We start from the raw sequence: 19,721 nt of genomic DNA on the forward strand, positions 1-19,721 counted from the left end.
CCGTCAATATCCATCGAGTCGGCGGAGGCATCGGCGGATTCCGATAGCAGCAGCAGCTGTTGGCACGCAGGGTCTAGCTACCCCACCACTCCACCACCCCGCCATGACTTCTTGGTAGTCAGCCAAATCCCAAAACAAACTTCCTACTTTTCTCTCTCTTCAGCATACTGCATTTATCTTCTTATTCTTCTTGCATATCATACTCTCAAAATGGAAATTCGCACCATTTCACCAGAAGATGTCAAAAGCGTAGCCACAAACACTGCGCAATCGATACCAATTGATGAGATCGATAGTACTTTCAAGTCCCAATACACTGGTGAGAAGCCCATAACCCTTGCATTTCGACAAAAGATCTAACAAGCATTGAGATCTCATATCTGCACCACTTGGCTCCAAAGTCCTCTCTTTCAGTGATGAATACTTCGCTGCAGCCGAGAATCTCATAACGCCGACTCCAGCAGTCCGTAAACCTGGTGTCTTCGTACATACGGGAGCTTGGTATGACGGTTGGGAAACCCGACGTCACAACACCGAACCCGCCGACTGGGTGGTACTGAGACTGGGTACCGCCAGCGGAAAAGTAGCAGGTGTAGAAATCGACACGGCACACTTCAACGGAAATCATGCACCAGAAATTGCCGTCGAGGGTGCTTTTATCACGGATGAGAAGGAGGAAGAAGAGGTGAAGAAGCCAAGCTACCAGGGTTGGGAGACGATTCTGTCAAAGCAGGAGTGTGGACCTAGCCAACGGCACGGATGGAAGCTGGCAAACATTACGGAAAAAGCGTACACCCACGTCCGGCTCCTCATGTACCCCGACGGTGGCATTGCGCGTTTCCGCCTCTACGGTGTCGCCGTGCCCGTGTTCCCCCAATCCGCAGATGCCATCTTCGAGCTCTCAGCAACAGTCATGGGAGGCGTCGCAACAGCGTGCTCCGACCAACATTTCGGCACAAAAGACAACCTCCTCCTCCCCGGTCGCGGGAAAGACATGGGTGACGGCTGGGAAACGAAGCGCACGCGTGGCGAACACGTCGACTGGACGATTGTCAGGCTAGGCGCAAAGGGTGAGATTGACCACGTTGTCGTGGACACTGCGCACTTTAGGGGCAACTTCCCGCAAAAGGTGCAGGTCTTTGCTGGAAGCTTTGAGAAGGATCCGGCTCATGATGATAAGGAGTGGGTTGAGGTTTTGGAGCCGCAAAAGACGGGTCCGGATAAGGAGCATGAGTATAAGGCTGAGCTGAAGGAGGTGGCTGGCAGGGGCTACACGCATGCGAAGTTGGTGATTATCCCGGATGGAGGTGTGAAGCGGTTCCGAGTTTTCGGAAAGAGGGTGTAAGGGTCCAGATAGTAGGACTGTGGCTAGATGAATCAAGATCAAACAAACTCGTTGAAGCTATTCGAGAGCGTTTTTTGTATAGTTGACACAGTAAAGCCGGCATTGCGTTGAACTGCGGACACCTAGGTAGCGCGGTCCTTTCCGGCCTTAATGCTTAACAATGTGTTTACTAATCCAACTTTCTCACGACTGCTGTATCATACTGACGCCACTGCGTGCCATTGAAGGTTCGATGATGACCGATGACCGAGGTTACTCAAGTAGGTTTGACATGTCTTGGCGCCTTGGTAAGGCGTACACGTGGGTCAGGCGCATCTCCAACCGCAACCACATCAACTTCCAAGACCACCGTCGCTTCCATTTCTCGATATTTACGAATTGATTGCCCAGTATGGAGGAAGAGTACGCTTTTAATATGGAGAAGGTCTCGCCGATATGGATCATCACGGCACTTTGTGTTGTGCCGTTCGGCATGTATCAACTGCTCAACCTTCTTAGCCCGTTGATGCAGCGGTTGACGGCTATGAAGATCTCAGCGGTATGTTGTATGATTATGAGATGGTTGAGATCGTGTGCTGATGACAGCACGGTTAGATATACATCTACCCCATCAAGTCGCTGCGAGCTGTCAAGGTCACCGAAGCCGTTGCCACCACTCATGGTTTCAAGCACGACCGTATGCTTCGCACATCCTTTGTACACTGGCACAATGTTAAAATAACCCAGGCTCCTTCATGCTCCTCCAAAGAACCGAAGAAGGCTACAAAAACATGGCCGTAGCCAAATACCCCGAAATGACGCAATTCCTCCAAGAAATGTCCAGTGACACCATCACCATCCGATACATCGCATACGGCGACTCATCAAAAGCAACATCAATTCAAATCCCACTAGAACCCGACGCAGATAAGCTATCCCCCATCAATATCGAAATGCACTCCAGCCCCACCTCCGCCTTCCTAATGCCCCAAAAGTACAACGACTGGTTCACATCCTGTTTCGGCTACCCAGTCATCTTCGTCTACTTAGGCACCAACCGACGCACCGTCCAATTCCAAGACATGCAACCCGCGGAACCCTCGCCACTAACCCGTTTTCTCTCCAAATACGTCCCGTTTACTACTTCGTACGTCGAGAAAGCGATGGGCCTGCACAAGCCCTCAGCAGCCGAATCCTGGAAGATCACTTTCGCAGACTGCGCCCCATATCTCTTCTGCTCGCAAACGAGTCTCGATGATGTTTCCTCCCGACTACCAGAAGGTATGGCCATGGACATCGAAAAGTTCCGTCCTAATATCGTGGTGGAGGGCGCGTATGAACCGTACGAAGAAGATTACTGGGGTAAAGTCACGGTGAAAGGGAGTACGGAGATCTTGCTTCCGCATAACTGTGTGAGGTGCAAGAGTATTAATATTGACTACAAGACGGGGAAACCGGGGGAGGGGCCGAGTGGAGAGGTGCTGAAAAGGCTGCAGAAGGATCGCAGGATTGATGTTGGGGCGAAGTGGAGTCCGGTGTTTGGACGGTATGGGTTTTGGGGGAAGGGCAGGGAAGAGGTGTGGAGGGTGGGGGATCGGGTTAATGTTGCCAAGGTTAATGATGGGCCGACTGTTTGGAGTAAGTCTTTGGATGAGAGATTCGACAAAAGGATTTGGAAACTGACTGTGCACAGGTTGGCCTGGTGTCGGATAGAATTGGGACAGTCTACTCATAGCGGGTGTACTAACGAAGCATTACGTTAACGAGACGTTGGCTCTACTGATGATAAAGTTCTAATCGCATATCCTTCCTACGATTTCGTGTGGTTCCGCCCAGCTGTAACTCCGCCCCATGCAACTTTCCTAGCCTCTCGCTTCTTCATATCCCTTTCAGCCTTATCCCACCTACGCTCTTTCTCATCCATGGTCGCCGCCGAAAGATCAAGCTCGTCACCACCATACAGCCAAGGATGGAAATACTCATGAGTAGTCCAGTCATAAAAGTCGGGAATATACTGGTAGACTACCGGACACTGTTAGAACAAAACGTCGACGACGAAATCTTCACGGGGAGGAAAACTTACACAGTATGCCCATATTCTTCATAAACTCCCGCGACGCCATTTTAGCGGCATTTCCAGGGTAGCAGTGATACAAGCTCACTTTTGCCAGGTTGGGAAATAGCGTTGTCTTTGCCCTGGCTACGTGCTTCACCCACCTTTCTGCCTCTCTACCGAGACAGTCGGTCAAGATAAGCCGTTCGAGTTTTGACGGCACGACTTCTTTGTAGTAGGCATATACCACGTTATCACTTGGCAGCACAAGCGTGCGCAACGCGGGGAAGTACTTCGGGATACCATGCACAGAGCCTCGATAATCGTACCGACTGGAAGGCGAGGTGCGGAAGTCGTTGGGTGATTCAAGTACGGTGAGTTTGTGGCTGAAGAGAGGGAGGAGAGGCCCTAGATCAGGGGTGTGGGCCGGGAAGAGACTGCTATGATAGAGCAGGGGTTGGAGAAAAGGGAAGTTGTACAGTATTGAGCCGCCGAGATACAGTTCCTGTAGATTGGGTAGCATGGTCAGCACGAGGCTGAGGAGGATGCTTGGTCCGTCGAATTCGTTTCCGGCATGCAGGGATTCGGTAAAGTGTTGTTTCGTTAGAGGATCGATGGCTAATGTGCTGATATGGCTGATGGCTTTAGCTAATAGCGAAGGCTCGAGTGCTGGAATAGGGTTCGGTCCTATGCACATTCCACGGATTTTCGTTTCAATGGTCAGGCTGCGGATTTTGTGTCCCAGGTCTGGGTACTGGAAGAGTGAAGCGAGGAAGTGGTCGACCTTACTTGAATACAGTATTGGTGCGCAGAAGAGAACCTCTCGGGCAAGTGGTGCCAGTTGCTTGCATGTCGAGAGCGCATTCAGTATGTCGGCTTGGGGATTGGGATGCTTGACACTTTTGGGAAGGTAGTGCAGAATCTGGAGAAGGACCTCGTCTGGGAGCTCAAGGAGTTGGCTTGCCATGCTGGAGGAGAATGTTGGTTGAGAACGCGTATCGAATGAGGGTTCCTAGTCGTTATGGAGAGTGGAAGGAGATAGGAACGATGCTGTTTTGGTAGATGCGATATAAGTGAGTGAACTCGTTACACCCCAATGCTAAAACGCTGTAGAGTAGCGAACGTTGAGAACCATGGTTCAGACACATTGAAACCAAGGCTTACGATCAAAATGTGATGCGCAACCCAGACTATTACATTGTAGATAGGCTCTATCAATTCATTAGATTCACGACAAAGAGTGATTTGGCGCACAGTGCACGTTCGTAAGAGGGTATGCTACTAGAGGTGGCCAGAACTCGTGGGGCGTACGTTGTATTAAATTCTGACAAGTAGATAGTTCACGAAGTAACGTACATTTCCACCTCGAGAAATTCCTTCATATAATGCGACATAAACGGTAGCTACCCCTAGTAATACTGTCAAATGCACTGGGAAGATATCAGCTTTCACTCAAGCACCAACCTTTCGACACCAGAAGACCACAACTTGTAATAACATCTTTCATTACGTTCTCTTCCCACTATCAACAATATGTGATATGATGATATAGATTTGACAATAGTAATAACGCAAACAAATTGCCTGTTCCCAGCCTTTGACAAACGCCATGCTCTTGCGCGCATGTCCTTCTAATGTGATGACGAATATCCCAACCCAGAAAACGAAGAGGCCATGAACAGCCAACTTCGACTGAAAGTGCGTACCAATGTTTGTTCTGCCTATATGATTTATTAAGGACACCTTTTGTTCGAACGCCGTGGAAATGTGGTAGCGATAAGGATGGAGACGCGGTTATAACGGAAGCCGTAACTGTATGTACAGATGTCCAGAGAGGACATATTCACCAGGTTTCCTGCGTGTTCGTTAGAATGTGTAGGGTAGGCATGATTGGAAAGTGTACTTACGGCAATGTATTGTCCGTCCTCCTTCTTTCGGGCCCAGAACTCCTTCGCTTGCGCTTCACTCAGGCGGCCCTTTTGCATCGCGACATCGATAAGAGACTCTTCGACACCTTCGCCCATGCCCTTACTAGAGCCACAGACAAAGATACGTCCATCAAGAGCATTGATGACGAACCAGACGATATCAGCCTGTACTCGCACCTCGTCTTGGACGTATTTGACCTCGTTGGAGCCTCCCACCTTGACCTTCCGGCTCTGGACGACCTTTTTGATTTCGCGTTCATGGTCGCCTAGTTCACCGGAGTAGAGCTCATCGAGCATGGAGTCTCGGACACCCTGGATGAGCCAGATCTTGTTGGCGCAGTTGGCGTTCTTGAGGCGGTTCAGGATGAAACCACGGAAAGGCGCCATGCCAACTCCCGCTCCGATGAGCACCATGGGGCCTTCACCACCAAATTGCTTTGACAGAGGGTTCGCCATGAGTCCGCGGAACATGGGGATGCGCAGGTCGAGGATGCTGCGGGGATCGACACCTTCATTCTCGGCTGTGATGAAGGCGTGTGCCATGCGCTCCATGAAGCCACTGCCTACACCTGTACGTGTAGCACCCTCAGCATGCCAATCGGGTGTCTCGTGAATTGTGACGGCCATCTCGATGAGGCGACGGGTACCGGGAAGGCCGGGACGCGCCGACGAGATGTGGGGGTCGTTCGAGAGGGAGTAAAATCGAGGCATCAGCTGAGTGAGGACGGAGAGGAGGTGCGGTAGCGGGGGCTTCGAAGAAGGGAATGCGCTGAGCATCTGTGAGACTGTGAAGTGAGAAGTAGTACGGAGGTCGCAGAAGGCTGCTTGTCCTTGGGCTGAGCAGAGGTATGTCAGAATCTTCTTCTCATTGGGGGCTTCGGCATACTCGGCGAGCACGCGAAGGAGGTTCTTGGTGGGCGGGTGCGACTGAATGTCGGCACACCAGGTCAGCAGTTCGCGTCTGGTTGTGACAAGCTCGCGCGCTTGGTCTTCACCCCAGATGGTCGGCCATCTTCCAGTCTGCGTCCTGAGTGTGACTGGCTTGTCGCGGACAAACTTGGGGATGCAGAGGAGATCGAACAGCTCATCGACCATTTCCTGCGAGTTGGGAGGGCAGATGCCAACGGCACCACCGACCTTGAAGTCGACGCCTCCCTCGTCGGGGTAGTCGGTAACGTCGATGTCGAAGTGGATGGTTCTCTTCTCGGCGCCCGGCTTGGTCAACTCGCGTGCGTGGTAGAGCGGCGCCGAGTAGACCTCGTAGGGCGGGTGTGGCTGAACGTACTTGGGCGGCGTCTTGTGCACCTGCGAGACGTACTTGGTGTCCTTGGACGGCAGAGGCTCGAAGGACATGTTGGCGGGAGGGAGCGGAATTGTGTCGGTGAGCTCGCTGTCGAGGCCGAGCGGGCCTAGCTGCAGGTTGAGGCTCCGGAAGGCATGGTTGTCGGGGACGACGACGGGTATGAAGTTGGGCGACGATGCGTCCGGGGCCAGTGTCTTGAGCAGACAGCATCCTCCACCGCAGCACTGGCTGATGAGCTTGGTGGCCGTCTCACCCTCGCCCAGTATCCGTCTGATGTCATTTGGGTTGTCCGAAATGAGCGTGGTGGATGCGCGGCGAGGACGCGTCTGCCCAGAGAAATTGACAGCCGAGGTAGGCAGTTCCTGTAGTTTATCGACTACTTCCTCAACACCCTGATCGGGCTCCGTCATGGGCGTCATGGGCGCCTCAGACTCATCGCTGCTTGTAGTCCATAGTGTGGATTCGCCCGACGACTTCGGTGAGGTCTGCTCCGGCTGCGACTGCTGTGCCGGCGAGGGCCGGAGCGAGAGCTGTGGAATATCCTTTGGCTCGGCAGGAATTGGGTCGTCAGGGTGCGAAGTCGCCGTGGTAGGGATGGGGCTGGGCATGGTCGCTGTCGAGGTTGCCATGTGCCTGCGTGGAGTGAGGTGAAGGAGCGATGGGCGTGCTGCCGGGGACGCGACAAAGGGGACTGCTAGCGCGGACCATGATTAGCAAGAGCTGACTTGGTATGGCCATGGGGAATTCAATGCAACAGCAAGGCGCGGTGCGGGTGTGCATGGCGCACTTGCTTGTTGAACCGCGGACGACGGAGATGTGCGACCGCAGAGCATGTGGGGGATGGTGGTGGTTATCTGATGCTTCGATGCAACCGAATTTCTTATCAGATCGTGGCATCACTCACCTCGACTGGCTGGCAAACGAACACGACCGAGTGGCAGCCGCGTGCGGATTCCCGAGATCGGTGACACGATGGACAGTGACTGTGGAATAATTCGTATTGGGCGGATTCTAGCCGTGGCAGAGGGTGTGGGCATGAGGTGAGGCTTGGTGGTGATGGACAAATGTTCGACAGAGGCCGCGCCCGGACGCTTTTCCCACTGCCGATCAACGACGCCTTCAAGGCTGAGATGAGCATCCCGAACGCCCACTTCTGCCGAATGACGCTTGTCAGCGCCCCATCGCCGAAACCGCTCGTATTCCCACTTGTCATGTCCTACTTTATCCGACATAGACCTAGATCAAACCATCTTGCGACTATCTTGGCTGCGCCCACGGCATCAGCCCCATCTCCTGATCATGGTGCTCACCGAACGCGTTATATTACACCACCAGCCTTCACCGCAATTACTATGAGCTGAAGCGCAGGCCTTCTCGGCACATAGTCGCGCAAATTCTGTAACATGCCATTGTCACGCCGCCCGGTCCTCGGTCTCTCGGCGGTTATCGCATCTGATAACCAAACTTCGGCTCAGAGCCCGACCCCGCGAGCTACCCTATCGTGACTCCGGCCGCTGTTCCTCTCTGAAGACACTAATCCTGCCATGTTTCCCCTCATCTTGAGCGCATCCAGTACCTTCGCGAAAACGTCGCGATCGGGGCATTGCAGCGCTATTACGTCGTTGCAACGCCACACGAAAACCTACCGCACCAAGACTTGCGTTCGCCCAATGTCAGGATATGCCTGATACTTACACCCGTATTCTAATCTAGACTGCCTCTAAACATGTCATTCTACGCTACGGCAAGGCTGACAGACCATCACCCACCACCGCGAACGCGCGCAGGGTCCGCGTCACTATCGTGTTCCGCCATGGTGGAAGAACGTTGAAAACGCTCTCTTAGCGGCCCCACACGCCTCGAGTCTCAATTGCAGATCTGTGATGCAACTGCCACGACCCTGAGTTGGAGTACTGTTCCAGTCGTTACTCTTATGTGGAGGTTTGTGAGATCACCGGAAATCCTTCTTACCGCTTGTAGTAATATGTGACTAACTCAGCTGCATTATGACGAAAACCCATACACCCCCGGGAAAGCAAAGTCGCGATGGAATATCACGGTTAGTTCATGATCAATTCAAACGGAGTAGCAGGTATCTCTTCGATACCGATAAATGGGACTCACAATCGCGCTGCTTGTCCAGCAGCCTGTCCGAACTTCTCCCCCACTTTCCGAACTTCCGCATTTCCACTTCTCTGTCTTTCGCGCTCAAGCCCAAGGGGTCTTCTCGCAAATGAACCTTAGTTGTGTACATTTAGAAAATCAATATCTAGTAATGATGGTTTGCTAGGCTGTTCATCTAAAGTGGTTGTCTCTATTTCCACCCACGGTAACGAAGAATGACTGCAATGAATGCATGATCGCATTTCCAATGCCTCACGCCAATAGGAATCGAGCTCAGGCTTGGTACCTTCTTCTAGGGTTCATTCAGCGTTGAGCACGACTCAAAAAAAAAGATTGCTTTGCGCAGCGCACTTGACAGGGTCTTCTGTACAACTGGTTGTGGCCCCGAAGAGACCGTGGTCGGGGATTGCTGCTTGCGCTATGCGTGTGCTGATTGCATTTAGCTACCGAACGATTGGGCCAAGTCGTTTGCGTGTTGGCTTACACTCACTCGCTTGGTGATTTTGTCTAGCTAGGTAGCTACCAAGCGGTTGCTAGAGACTAGCAACATCAGAAGCACCCGTCGCCGCGAGCATTTGTGCGAGCAACTGGCAGACTAAGCATACCCAAGTCGCATCCACGATACCCTGGACTACCTTTCTCAACTCAACTTCACTCCCGGGATCTATCTAACCATGTCACTTCTCACCGACGCCGACTGCGAGAGGATTTCAGCACAACTGATAGCACATTCGACAAGCGGCTACCGCAACAGCGACGGCTCTTTCCGTACGGACAATCCAGATGTCGAGGAGAATCGCCAGCTTCTCATGCGCGAGTTGCTCCCAAACCCGGACAGTCTACGGAAATTTCGAGACTGGAGCCACAAGCAGTGCAATCTCATTCGACAACTCCCTGAACCCGCAAGCGCCGCCGACCTCGTCAAGACCATTGAAAAGACAAACTTTCTCTCCGAGGACTCCCGTACGACTCTTTGTGACATGTTGAGTACCGACCTACGCTCATACGTCGGCCTGGGAATGTATCTCGACTATCACTACTGTCTAAGGATGGATCTCTTACAACTAGTCCCCGAAGATTACGACATCGACCAGATGGACCCGCGCGACATCCTACCTGGATCTATACTCGGTATCAACCTGACCAAGACAAGCCCTCAGAGTAACAACCGGCGCAAGAATAACGATTCAGACGAATCCGCTTCCAGCAATTCATCCACTGGCAATGATGATACCGGTTTCACGTTCATGCAGCTGGGCAGGGTTGATTACCTCTCACACGATTCGAGAAAGAGCTACGAGAAATCGTCCCACAACCCTGTACAGATGCCCTGGAGCGATTCCGGTTTTGTCCTCGTCGTGGCTATCGAACGGGACGGAACGCCTGGCGCGCCATGGCTGATCTTCAATTTCAAGCCTGAATCTGAGATCGAAGGCGACAGGGTCCGTATCCCGCGAACAGGAAGATTCTGGGGAACTCTTCTAGGAGACAAAACTCAGCGTTTGGCTGTGAAGCTTGGAGATAAAATGAGCGATCTCGAGGACAAGAAGCCGTGGTGTATGACAACGCAGTTCGGGACGGAATCCGAGGCCCAGATCGTCGCCGCGGTTTTCTCCACGCTTTCCACCAGAGGCAATATCTTTCGGCAGAAGGTCCCTGACGTCATCCGCAGTGGTTAGAGAAGCCGGAATCTTAAGTATCGGGCCGTTCTCCGAACGCGATGGCAACGAGTGTGCGGACAGGATCGCGTAGCGTTTTCTAGTCATCTTTACTATGTGCCCTAGAACGGATCTGTATCTTCTCTCGCGTTCAGGACAGTCACTCTTTTGTATCCATCGCCGCCGTTATTAGATTTCCTTAAAATGTAAACCGCCGTAGATGTATGTGACGGCGCCTAGCGATATCATATCAGGCCGTCTTACACACAGAATGTAGAACAAAATCTCCTTGACCCAGTGCCTCGCTTCTTAGCTCACGCGATCTCTCTTCAGCCTGCGCATCCCACAATATTAATGTCTATCGTACTTGGAACTTCTCTTATTTGTGGGAGAGCTCTGCTGTCTAGTTAGTTTGCGTTACACAAGTCCCGAGGTCGGGGTGGCTCGTTGCGCTTTGCGTCATCGCAGTGCCACCTGGGCACTGGGCGAATTGGATGGCAACCAGGATATGGCATCGCACACATGTAGCTATCGTGACCAATAGGTCATTCAATCGATTGCTTGGGTTGTTGATCGACTGCGCATTACGTGCACAGTCCTACCATAAGGGTATCTCCGAGATTGCGCAATATACATGTGAGTCGCTACCAGTACTGCTGCTGCTCAACATCTGTAATCCACCTTCAAGCTACTTGATACTCTGATACTCAGTTTTGAATCGTGTTTTTAGCCAGGGACATCTTGTCGAAGCCCTAGAATCAGCCTCATACATCGACATCTCTTGAAAGAACACAAGCTGATTTCCCCGGGGTCATGTCCACCTGGGCATGTCTCAAACGATCAACAAACACAGAGCAAAGTCACGTCGTCGCATGGATGGAATCGGTCATTTGTAGATGGTAGTATAAGTATCCTACTATCCAACTACTCGCAAGCAATTCCAATGTAAAGAGTGTGAGGAGAGACATGCCAAGGAGAGAAGAGAACCTAAGTAATCCCGCCCAAGCACAAACGACGATCGAAATATTCGTATGACGACAACCAGTGCTAGGAAAGGCGATGCAAAGAAACACTCTCGGTACCTCAAGTGTTTACATTGCCCGAAAAAGAGAAGACTCCAGAAAAACAAACACAAACGATAGAGATCAGTTGTACGCCATGGAAACGCAGGAAGTATTCGCCACGCCCGAGTGCAGGGGCGAGAGGGACCGTGAAAGGGAGCAAGAGACAGGCGCGAGGTGTCTTTGTAGGTAGCTTTGCCGAAAGAACATCGCCAAGCTACTGATGCGCCATTCCGTTACGTGCAGTGTTGTAAAGAGCACACTGCATCGACGCTGCGCTTTCCGCACAACAATGCTCGATGATGCGGTCCTTCCAGTCAAAGCTGATGAACTCCCGCTTCTGTGTCTCCTGATCGATTGGGGTGAACAAGGATCTATAGCCATAAATACATCGGCATGCAAAACAACACAATGTCGGCTTCAGACTCCTAGAGATACTGATGCCGTAGTCTTTAGTGCGTCCGACCAGGCTCATATTGGAGGGGTTGCCGTGGAATTCCGTTATCACAACTGGACGAATCAGTGGAAAATCCTCTTTTTGGTGCACCCGTCGGTGGTCTGCCTCGAATCTTGTGACTACTGCGGTCTCAATAGGTTCGAGTCGTCGACGGGCGCTTCCCACGGCGTTCATATGGTCGGTTCCCAGATGTTCCTCCCTTAACATTGTGTAAATCTCGTTGGCATGGGCGAACAAACGACATTTGGGCCGCGTTGAGCCGACTATCCAATCTCGCATCGTATCAGCGTTGGCAAGATTCTCAGGGGCGTACCAGTTGTGGGCGCAGATGAAGTGCATCGTGGGTGTGCCGGCATAATGATAATTGATGAAGTTTCCATCGTACGTTATACTGATGGTGCCGTCTGCTTGCTCGGTGGTGGTGTGCTTCAGTCCGTCAAATAGTGCTCCGTTCTGCTTTGTGTGGAACACGAGGCGGAGATCTTGTGAAACACGATTTGAGGTTTTCCAGGCTTCGATGTTTTGCTTTGCGACTTGGTTTGGTATCCTCTTCACGACTTTGTTGTTTGCGTTCAGCACGTTCTTTCCCATGCTCCTCCGAAGGGCTATCTCGATGAGTATTCCTCGGCTCGGGGCTGTAGGTATAGTGTTGAATGCGTTCAGAGATTCCTCCAGCTGGCGCGTGAGTGGATCCCAGCCCGATCCAGGAATTGTCAACGTCCAGAACAAAGTACGGCATGCCAGCTTCGCTCGTTCAATGCATTACCTTACTAAGACGATTATCTCCCTAACAGTAGCGTTGGCTTTGGCCTTCTTCCCGTCCTTGGTAGGTGGGCGATTGATGAGGCCTGCGAAAACCTGGGAACTTGCTCCGCCGGCATGCCGAAACTGCTGGTTGAGCACTGCTTGGTGGTTTGCCTCAAGCCCTGACTCTATTACAGCGAACGGTCTTTCGCATACGTGGATGATTTGCCCCCATGCTGAGCTCAGGAACTCATCAACGAGAGTACGGACGCTGGGTGAGTAATGGTGATAGTGCTCACCAATCGTGAACTCTATTTGGCCGGCCACCGCCGCAATTTCTCTGAGCATTGAGCAATATCTCTCCCGGACTGCGTCGGTTTTGCCCGAGCCGTCGAAGGCCATGGTAGGGAGATCATTCAGCGGAAAGGTCTTGGAGGGTGCAGACATCGTGATCGGTAGAGGTATCAGGGAGAAATCTGGATTGTCTTGAGTTAACCTTGGAGTCGATGGTGCGTGAGTGAGGATTCCACGTCAAAAAGGGTGGTTAATAACCTGACCGACGTGATTGCTACATTGCACTATACAAGCTCACGAGGACCGCGCAACTGCTCTCACAAGCACCCCAAAGCGCAACGTGACTGTCATGCATTTGCGACACTGACTGTGTGTACAGCAGAATGACTTGTTTTCGGATGAATCACAGATTACGCGCAAATATGGTAGCAAACTATGAACACGGGTATCCTACGATGCCTCGTCATAACGAACAGTGACAGCTTCGGTAGCAGTCGCTCTCCGACCCCCGTTTGGGCAGTGAGGCATGGCGTTAATTGAGGAACCATACGTGTGAAGATCTTCTGGGCTTCAAGAGAATTACAATGTCGTCTGAGTTGGCTTTGGGGTTGCTGTCCAAAAGGTATACAGCACGGCCTACATCATCGTGTGGACACGAAACACTACTTCGACCTCTAAGATACGAGCTGAACTATATGCTTGGACAGCATTGTCTAGACGAATGAATTGAATCGCTGCGGAGAACGATCATCGTACCTTGATGAAGTATTAAACAAAACCACGATAGTGAGGCATTCAACCAAGACCGCCGTGAACCAATATGAGGAAGTTTGTAGCACGACCCTGATTAACAGTCAACAATTAATCCAAGTATGCATTATCGCGATCTACCAAGGAGCATACGATGGAGCTATACATCACTAATAGTTTGCGAGTCTGCTAAACTTCCCATCTACCCAGGTAATACTTCCCACTCTCCTTAAACTGTTGTTGTCCACCGTGGTCAACTAATTATTGCATTCAAGTTCGATGCAGTAGCATTCGTATCATGTTTAGATGTTATGGAAAGTCGTGGGCCTAATCTTCAGGATGAGGCTACTACATAAGTATCACTACGCGAAACATACACTAGCTGAACAAGCCAAGTCCATCTTCACGAGCATAGAATCGCGGTACAAACACATCGAGTATCACTCCTTGAAAGGGACGAAACCCGTGTCTTTTCCAATCTGCAAAGGGTACAAAGTCTGGATCATAGACGATGTGACTCACTGATGGTACCATGGTTCAGCTGAAGAGCTTTTACACGCAACAAAGTTCCCTTTTCACACAGCAAAATTGAACTTGACCTCTCTCCCTCTTCATTTCTCACTCAAATTTAAACAAACAAACGTAAAAATACCATGTCATCTCTAACCGACCCCGATTGCGAGCGGGTTCGCCAAAACCAACCACGTCCAACCGCCGCCGAACTCATCAAAGCGATCCAAGAGATCGATTTTCTTGATGAAGAATCGCGCGAAAAGGTCTATCACACACTACACCGGATCGATAATGGCGCACTCGAACTGGGAATGCATTGCGACTACCACTTCTGCCTGGTACCCGACGGCTTTAACCAACTGAAGTACGAGGACGAAGACGTGGACTGGGACGATCAACGCGAGTGGCCGGAATTCTACAACATACTTGGTATCAACATATGGAAGACAGGGGCCGATACCGCGACCGCAGGAAACCAGCCGAAGGATATTGAACCAGATCAATCTAGTGTCAAGAACGAGTCCAGAGGCAACGACGCCACGGGCTTTGTGTTTATGCAGCTGGGCCGGGTGTTCCGTCTCAAGGATTGCTACATGGAAAGTAACAAACAAAGTGCTGAAAGAAAGGAAAGGCCGATACCCTGGTATGACTCTGACTTCGTCCTCGTCGTAGCCATCGAGGAGAATGGAAGAGCAGGCGCGCTGTGGTTGCTGTGTAACTTTAACCCCTGGGATGATGTAGCTGGTCACATCAAGATCCCGCAATCAAGCCAGGACTGTGGCGATACTTTGGGAGACGGTGTTCAGTACAAAGCTCTCAAGATTGCTGACGATATTGGGGAGCTCAAACGAGGGAAGGCATGGGATGTTAAGATGAAGTTTGGCAGCGAGTTTGACATACAAATCGTACCCGCCGTCTTTGACGGAGAGGGGAAAGAGAAGAGGCTCCTGCGACACAAGGTTCGCAAGGAAGAGCTTACGGAATGGGTTGAGGTCTAACCTCCTACGCGATATCCAGTCATTGACGTACCCCAGCTCACGATCTCTTACACCAACAAACAACACAAAAACTTTCAGCCTTATAAAATATACTTATCATTGACACTATACAGCCTTCCCATCTAATACTTCCCACTCTCCTTAACCAACCCCTCCTTCTCATTCTCACTCTTCGGCTTCAACGCCCACTCAGGCGCCTCATCAACCTCATCCTCCTCCGCCTTATCTCCCTCTTCCTTAGTCTTATGCACACTACTCGGCAAATGCTCCGCAGGCGCATACACCGTAATCAACTCCAAGGGCTGATCCCCCTTGGTAACAAACTGATGTTGCGTCCCCGCCGGCACAACAACAACATCACCAGCCTTAACCTCCTGGTCCTTGCCATTCACCGTCGCCAGCCCCTTTCCTGATGTGAAGAGCAGGATCTGGTCGACAAGATGGACTTCGTCGCCGATTTCGCCGTTGACGGGGACTTCCATGGCGACGATCTGGGAGTAGAGGCCTGTGTGCAGGACGGTGCGGAAGTCGCCGAAACTGCGTTTTTCGGACATGAGGCCGGGGAAGTGCACCATTTCGTGTTTGGGGGGCGCGTTCTCGCGGTTGCCGACTTTCTTCAGGGCGTCCATTTTGGCGGCGTAGAGGCGGGGGGTGGTTGTGCTGAAGGCTTTGGTGATGGGGACTGGACTTCGCTTTGAGAGTGTGGATGTGGAAAGGCGGAGGAGACGGGATGTGGTATTGAGCATTAGGGTGGAATTGATTGAGATGGATGGGTTTGGGGGTCGAGTGAGATGGGGATTATATGGCACGTTGCTTTTGACATCACGGTATACATCGCGTCAGCGCGCGTTAGGTGTGGAGGGTCTAGACTGCGTGGTATGCATGACGTCACCATCGCGTTACCTCACGATGTACGGGGAGATTGCCTGTTCGGTACGCTAGTGTGTTTAGTAGAGCCTTGATTGGTAGCCTCTCATGTATCGGGTTGTGGTGCGTGCTATGAGTGGTGTCGTACCTGATTATGTGATGACATGGCGATGCAGGGTGCGATCAGGGTGCTAATGGAGCTAGCGGAGCGTCCCGACATGTCCTGCAGAGTACAGAGTGATGTTGAGAGGGGAATGATGATTTGATTATAGCTGCAAGCCTCACATGCTTGGGTAGTCAGAGCGTGATACTACATCTTAGGCTATGGCAATACAGGAGCTTGATAGTAGAAGTTCTCATGTTTGATCAAATAGTACCACTCAAATAGCGCCATGCGGAGGGCGATCACTCTCTGGTCTCCCTGCGGAGCGCATTCTGCTTTTGGAATGCGTGTTTCGGCCCAAGCGTGCAGCAACCCTGGTGCTGTGTGGAGGTTCATTGTTGGTGGCGGGCTTGCCCACCGTTGCTTCCATGAAGAAGCAGGAGAGTCGCGCAAAATCGCCACGACTGCCATTGAATATGATACAAATAAAGATGCAGCTTCACTAGACACGGTTGCGGCCAGCAGCTTCTTCCTTCTCCTCATCAAGCTCTCGCTCGATCTCCTCTTCTTCCGTAGGCTTTGGGGCCTTGACGTCCTTAGCAGGCACGTCACCACCGCTCATCTGCCATTCCATGAGTTTGTTGAATGCGCCCTCTGGGTTCGAGCTGAGCTGTTCGTAGGTGCCTTCCTCGGCTACCCTACCTTCGGAGTCGATGCAGATAATACGGTCGGACCGTTTGATCGTTGATAGACGATGGGCGATGCTAATAGTTGTGTTGTTTTCCTGGAGAAGCTTGTTAAGCGCTTGGTTCACAAGAGTTTCAGACTCGGCGTCCAGAGCACTCGTGGCTTCGTCGAGGATAAGGATGTCGGGCTTCTTGATGAGTGCTCGTGCGATGGCAATACGTTGCTTCTGGCCTCCGGAGAGTTGAGTACCTCTGGCGCCAGCGTGTGTCTCAAGGCCATCAGGCTGTACTTGTTAGTGAGGCTCTCATATCAAAGGGGTTGTACATACGAAATCGCTAATGAACTGGCAGTTGGCCTTGCGGGCAGCAGCAACGATCTCAGCGCGTGTAGCATTGGGTACGCCATATGCAATATTCTCCGCGATTGTGCCAGAGAAGAGTACGGGCTCTTGACCGACGTAACCGATCTTCCTCCTCAGTTGCTTTGCGTTCAAGGTGGTGATGTCTCGGCCGTCGATGGTTACGGTTCCGGAGTTGGGGACGTAGAAACGTAGAAGGAGACTGGCGACCGTAGACTTTCCAGCTCCACTGGGTGCAACGATGGCCACATTGGTACCCTGCTCAATCCTGAAGCTGAGGTCCTTGAAGATGGTTACCGCTGGTCTTGTCGGGTAGCTGAAGTTGACATTCTTGAATTCGATGGGGCCCCGGGCCGACTTGACTGGTAGACCCTTGGTGGGCGATATTGTTGGGTTGCGATCCTGGAGTTCAAAGAGACGACTGGCAGCCCCAACACCCTTCATCATCTCCCCGTAGAAGCCAGAAAGACCAACCATACTAGAACCAGCATAGACGGTGTACATCAAGAACGAGGACAGCTCACCGATAGAGATGACGCCGTTCTTGACCATGTTACTACCGACATACAGGATGGAGATGATGGTCAGGTTGCCCATTAGTCCAGTACTTCCGTAAAAGCTCGCAGCAACGACGGCTTCCTTCTTTCCCAAAGCGAATATCCTCTTGATCTGCCGGTTGTATCGTGATGCTTCTTGAACCTCTCCAGCGAAAGCTTGACTTGTTCTGACGTTCCCTAACCGCTCTTCGGCGATCTTGGTCAATGTTCCCAAGTTCTTCTGGATTTTACGACTAAGGTTTCGTAGCGACCGACCGGAGAAGAAGGCGACGAGGGCGACCGGCGGGGCGATCAGGGCGAGAATACCGGTAAGCTTCAGACTGACGAAACCCATCATGGCGAAACCAGCAGCACCGCTAACGAGCGCACGTAGACCGTCGGACAAGTTTTGTGTGATGCTCTTTCCAACGATGATGGTATCCGAACCGAGACGGGAGATGAGATCTCCAACCCTGTTGGCGTCGAAGAATTCGGCGTTTTGGACGAAGGTCTTGCGGTAGAGCTGCGATCGAAGGCGTGCGACGATGCGCTCTCCGACGATTCGAAGGATGATGATACGTCCAAAGTTGAACGCAGCACCGGTCGTCAAGACACCTGCCAGCCCAAAGTAGAAGATAGATGGAGAAACACCAAAGAGGAGACCATTGGTGTTCTCAGTCGAAGTAGCGGCGTCCAAGATTTTACCAATTGAGAAGGGTACCGAGAGAGAAATGCCAGAACCAAGGAGCAAGAACAGGAAAGCCCAGGAGAGCACGCCCAGCTCAGGTCGGGCAATTTTGATCAGTCTCCAGATCTCCTTCATGCCGCCTGGTGCACCTGCAGCGCCAGACCCATCTTTGCTGAGTTTGGCGCTCAAATTGACCTGCTTCGCCTGCGCCGCCTTTTCGGACTTTGCAAAGCCTTGTTCCTCGTTCTCGGGCTCGCCATCGTGCTCTTCCAGGTCCACGATGCCCTTTTGCTTGATTTCCTCTTTGTATGATATGCGCTGCCTCGCAGGCTTGGCATTGCTTGAGGCTTCCGCTAGTAGTCGCGATGTGGTGAACATGCGAGCTGGTGTGTGTAGGCCATTGTTGCGTGTGGTGCCCGCGGCTGCGAGTCGGAGTATGGATGACGGTGCGAAGAGGGACGGCGCGCAGCTGTTCGGTGACGCCTTGGATATTGAAGCTTTCGGTATCGGTGTCGTAGCGAAGGATCTCGCAATGGCGGGTGTTGTCGTCGAGATGCGCGACTGTATATTTGAAAAGAGGGCTCCGTTGCCTGGGCCGTGCCAGGCCTTTGCGGAGAAAGCCAGCGGGGCGCGCATGGCTGGCGGAGGGTAGACGAGGCAGCTACCGGACGTGAAGATGGAATTGGGGCGTTATTGAGGCATTCGACATGGCCATGGACGTGCGGACGTGGGCGTGGACGACTTCGGACATGTCAATCAAAAGTTCGGCGCCTCGCTGATGACGACAGGACCGCCGCGTCGATCGCCTGCGTGCCGCGGCTCGATCTCCGAGAGTCCCTGAAGCAGGGCACCACCAACTTCACGCCCGCGTTTAAGGGTCTTTGCAATTATCACGGTCTAGATGCCCAGTGTTTGTACGCATGTCTAATGTCTGAATGTTTGTGACTGCGCGACGTCATCGCCGCGTGACGCTGCAGCTTTGCGCGCTCTAGGTCGTCTCCTTGTTCACCCCCAAACCAAATCGACGAGATCTCCACAGAGATAGTTCAAACTCTCAAAGGAAGAAGGCGCGAATATGACTCAATATACACCTGCTACATACGGGTGGCCTTGAGGCTCATTCGTGGCGTGAACGGAAGGCGCGACCGCCTGAGTCATCTTCACTCATACACCAGGAACCAACGGATGTCTCAGCCCCAACAGCGATGCATCTCAGATCATGTTCCAATGTTGCACATAACTCACTGACGAGCTGCACAGTCGTATGGCAGCATT

General features: G+C 52.1%; 6 protein-coding genes across 6 annotated transcripts; 3 read left to right on the plus strand and 3 right to left on the minus strand.

Moving 5' to 3' along the window:
• Window positions 1–210: 210 nt before the first annotated feature.
• On the plus strand, window positions 211–3,037 carry J4E78_005846 (uncharacterized protein; the record flags this gene model as incomplete). Its single annotated transcript, XM_049366461.1, has 6 exons — window positions 211–319; window positions 372–1,341; window positions 1,736–1,883; window positions 1,940–2,021; window positions 2,072–2,962; window positions 3,018–3,037. The coding sequence occupies 6 exons, from the start codon at window positions 211–213 to the stop codon at window positions 3,035–3,037; spliced, it is 2,220 nt and encodes a 739-aa protein (XP_049222187.1).
• A 97-nt stretch (window positions 3,038–3,134) lies between these two features.
• On the minus strand, window positions 3,135–7,237 carry J4E78_005847 (uncharacterized protein; the record flags this gene model as incomplete). Its single annotated transcript, XM_049366462.1, has 4 exons — window positions 3,135–3,346; window positions 3,408–4,345; window positions 5,225–5,232; window positions 5,285–7,237. 4 exons carry the CDS (start codon window positions 7,235–7,237, stop codon window positions 3,135–3,137), a joined length of 3,111 nt encoding a protein of 1,036 aa, XP_049222188.1.
• A 2,169-nt stretch (window positions 7,238–9,406) lies between these two features.
• J4E78_005848 (uncharacterized protein) lies at window positions 9,407–10,411 on the plus strand (the record flags this gene model as incomplete). Its single annotated transcript, XM_049366463.1, has 1 exon — window positions 9,407–10,411. The coding sequence occupies one exon, from the start codon at window positions 9,407–9,409 to the stop codon at window positions 10,409–10,411; it is 1,005 nt and encodes a 334-aa protein (XP_049222189.1).
• Window positions 10,412–14,349: 3,938 nt separating this feature from the next.
• On the plus strand, window positions 14,350–15,207 carry J4E78_005849 (uncharacterized protein; the record flags this gene model as incomplete). The annotated part of the gene is made up of 1 exon (XM_049366464.1): window positions 14,350–15,207. The coding sequence occupies one exon, from the start codon at window positions 14,350–14,352 to the stop codon at window positions 15,205–15,207; it is 858 nt and encodes a 285-aa protein (XP_049222190.1).
• A 122-nt stretch (window positions 15,208–15,329) lies between these two features.
• On the minus strand, window positions 15,330–15,953 carry J4E78_005850 (uncharacterized protein; the record flags this gene model as incomplete). Its single annotated transcript, XM_049366465.1, has 1 exon — window positions 15,330–15,953. One exon carries the CDS (start codon window positions 15,951–15,953, stop codon window positions 15,330–15,332), a length of 624 nt encoding a protein of 207 aa, XP_049222191.1.
• Window positions 15,954–16,679: 726 nt separating this feature from the next.
• MDR2 (multidrug-resistance transporter mdr2) lies at window positions 16,680–19,082 on the minus strand (the record flags this gene model as incomplete). Its single annotated transcript, XM_049366466.1, has 2 exons — window positions 16,680–17,147; window positions 17,193–19,082. 2 exons carry the CDS (start codon window positions 19,080–19,082, stop codon window positions 16,680–16,682), a joined length of 2,358 nt encoding a protein of 785 aa, XP_049222192.1.
• Between the last annotated feature and the right edge of the window lie 639 nt (window positions 19,083–19,721).

Source organism: Alternaria triticimaculans (genome assembly GCF_023758025.1).
Source record: "Alternaria triticimaculans strain BMP 0046 chromosome Unknown scaffold_7, whole genome shotgun sequence".
Lineage (NCBI taxonomy): Eukaryota > Fungi > Ascomycota > Dothideomycetes > Pleosporales > Pleosporaceae > Alternaria > Alternaria triticimaculans.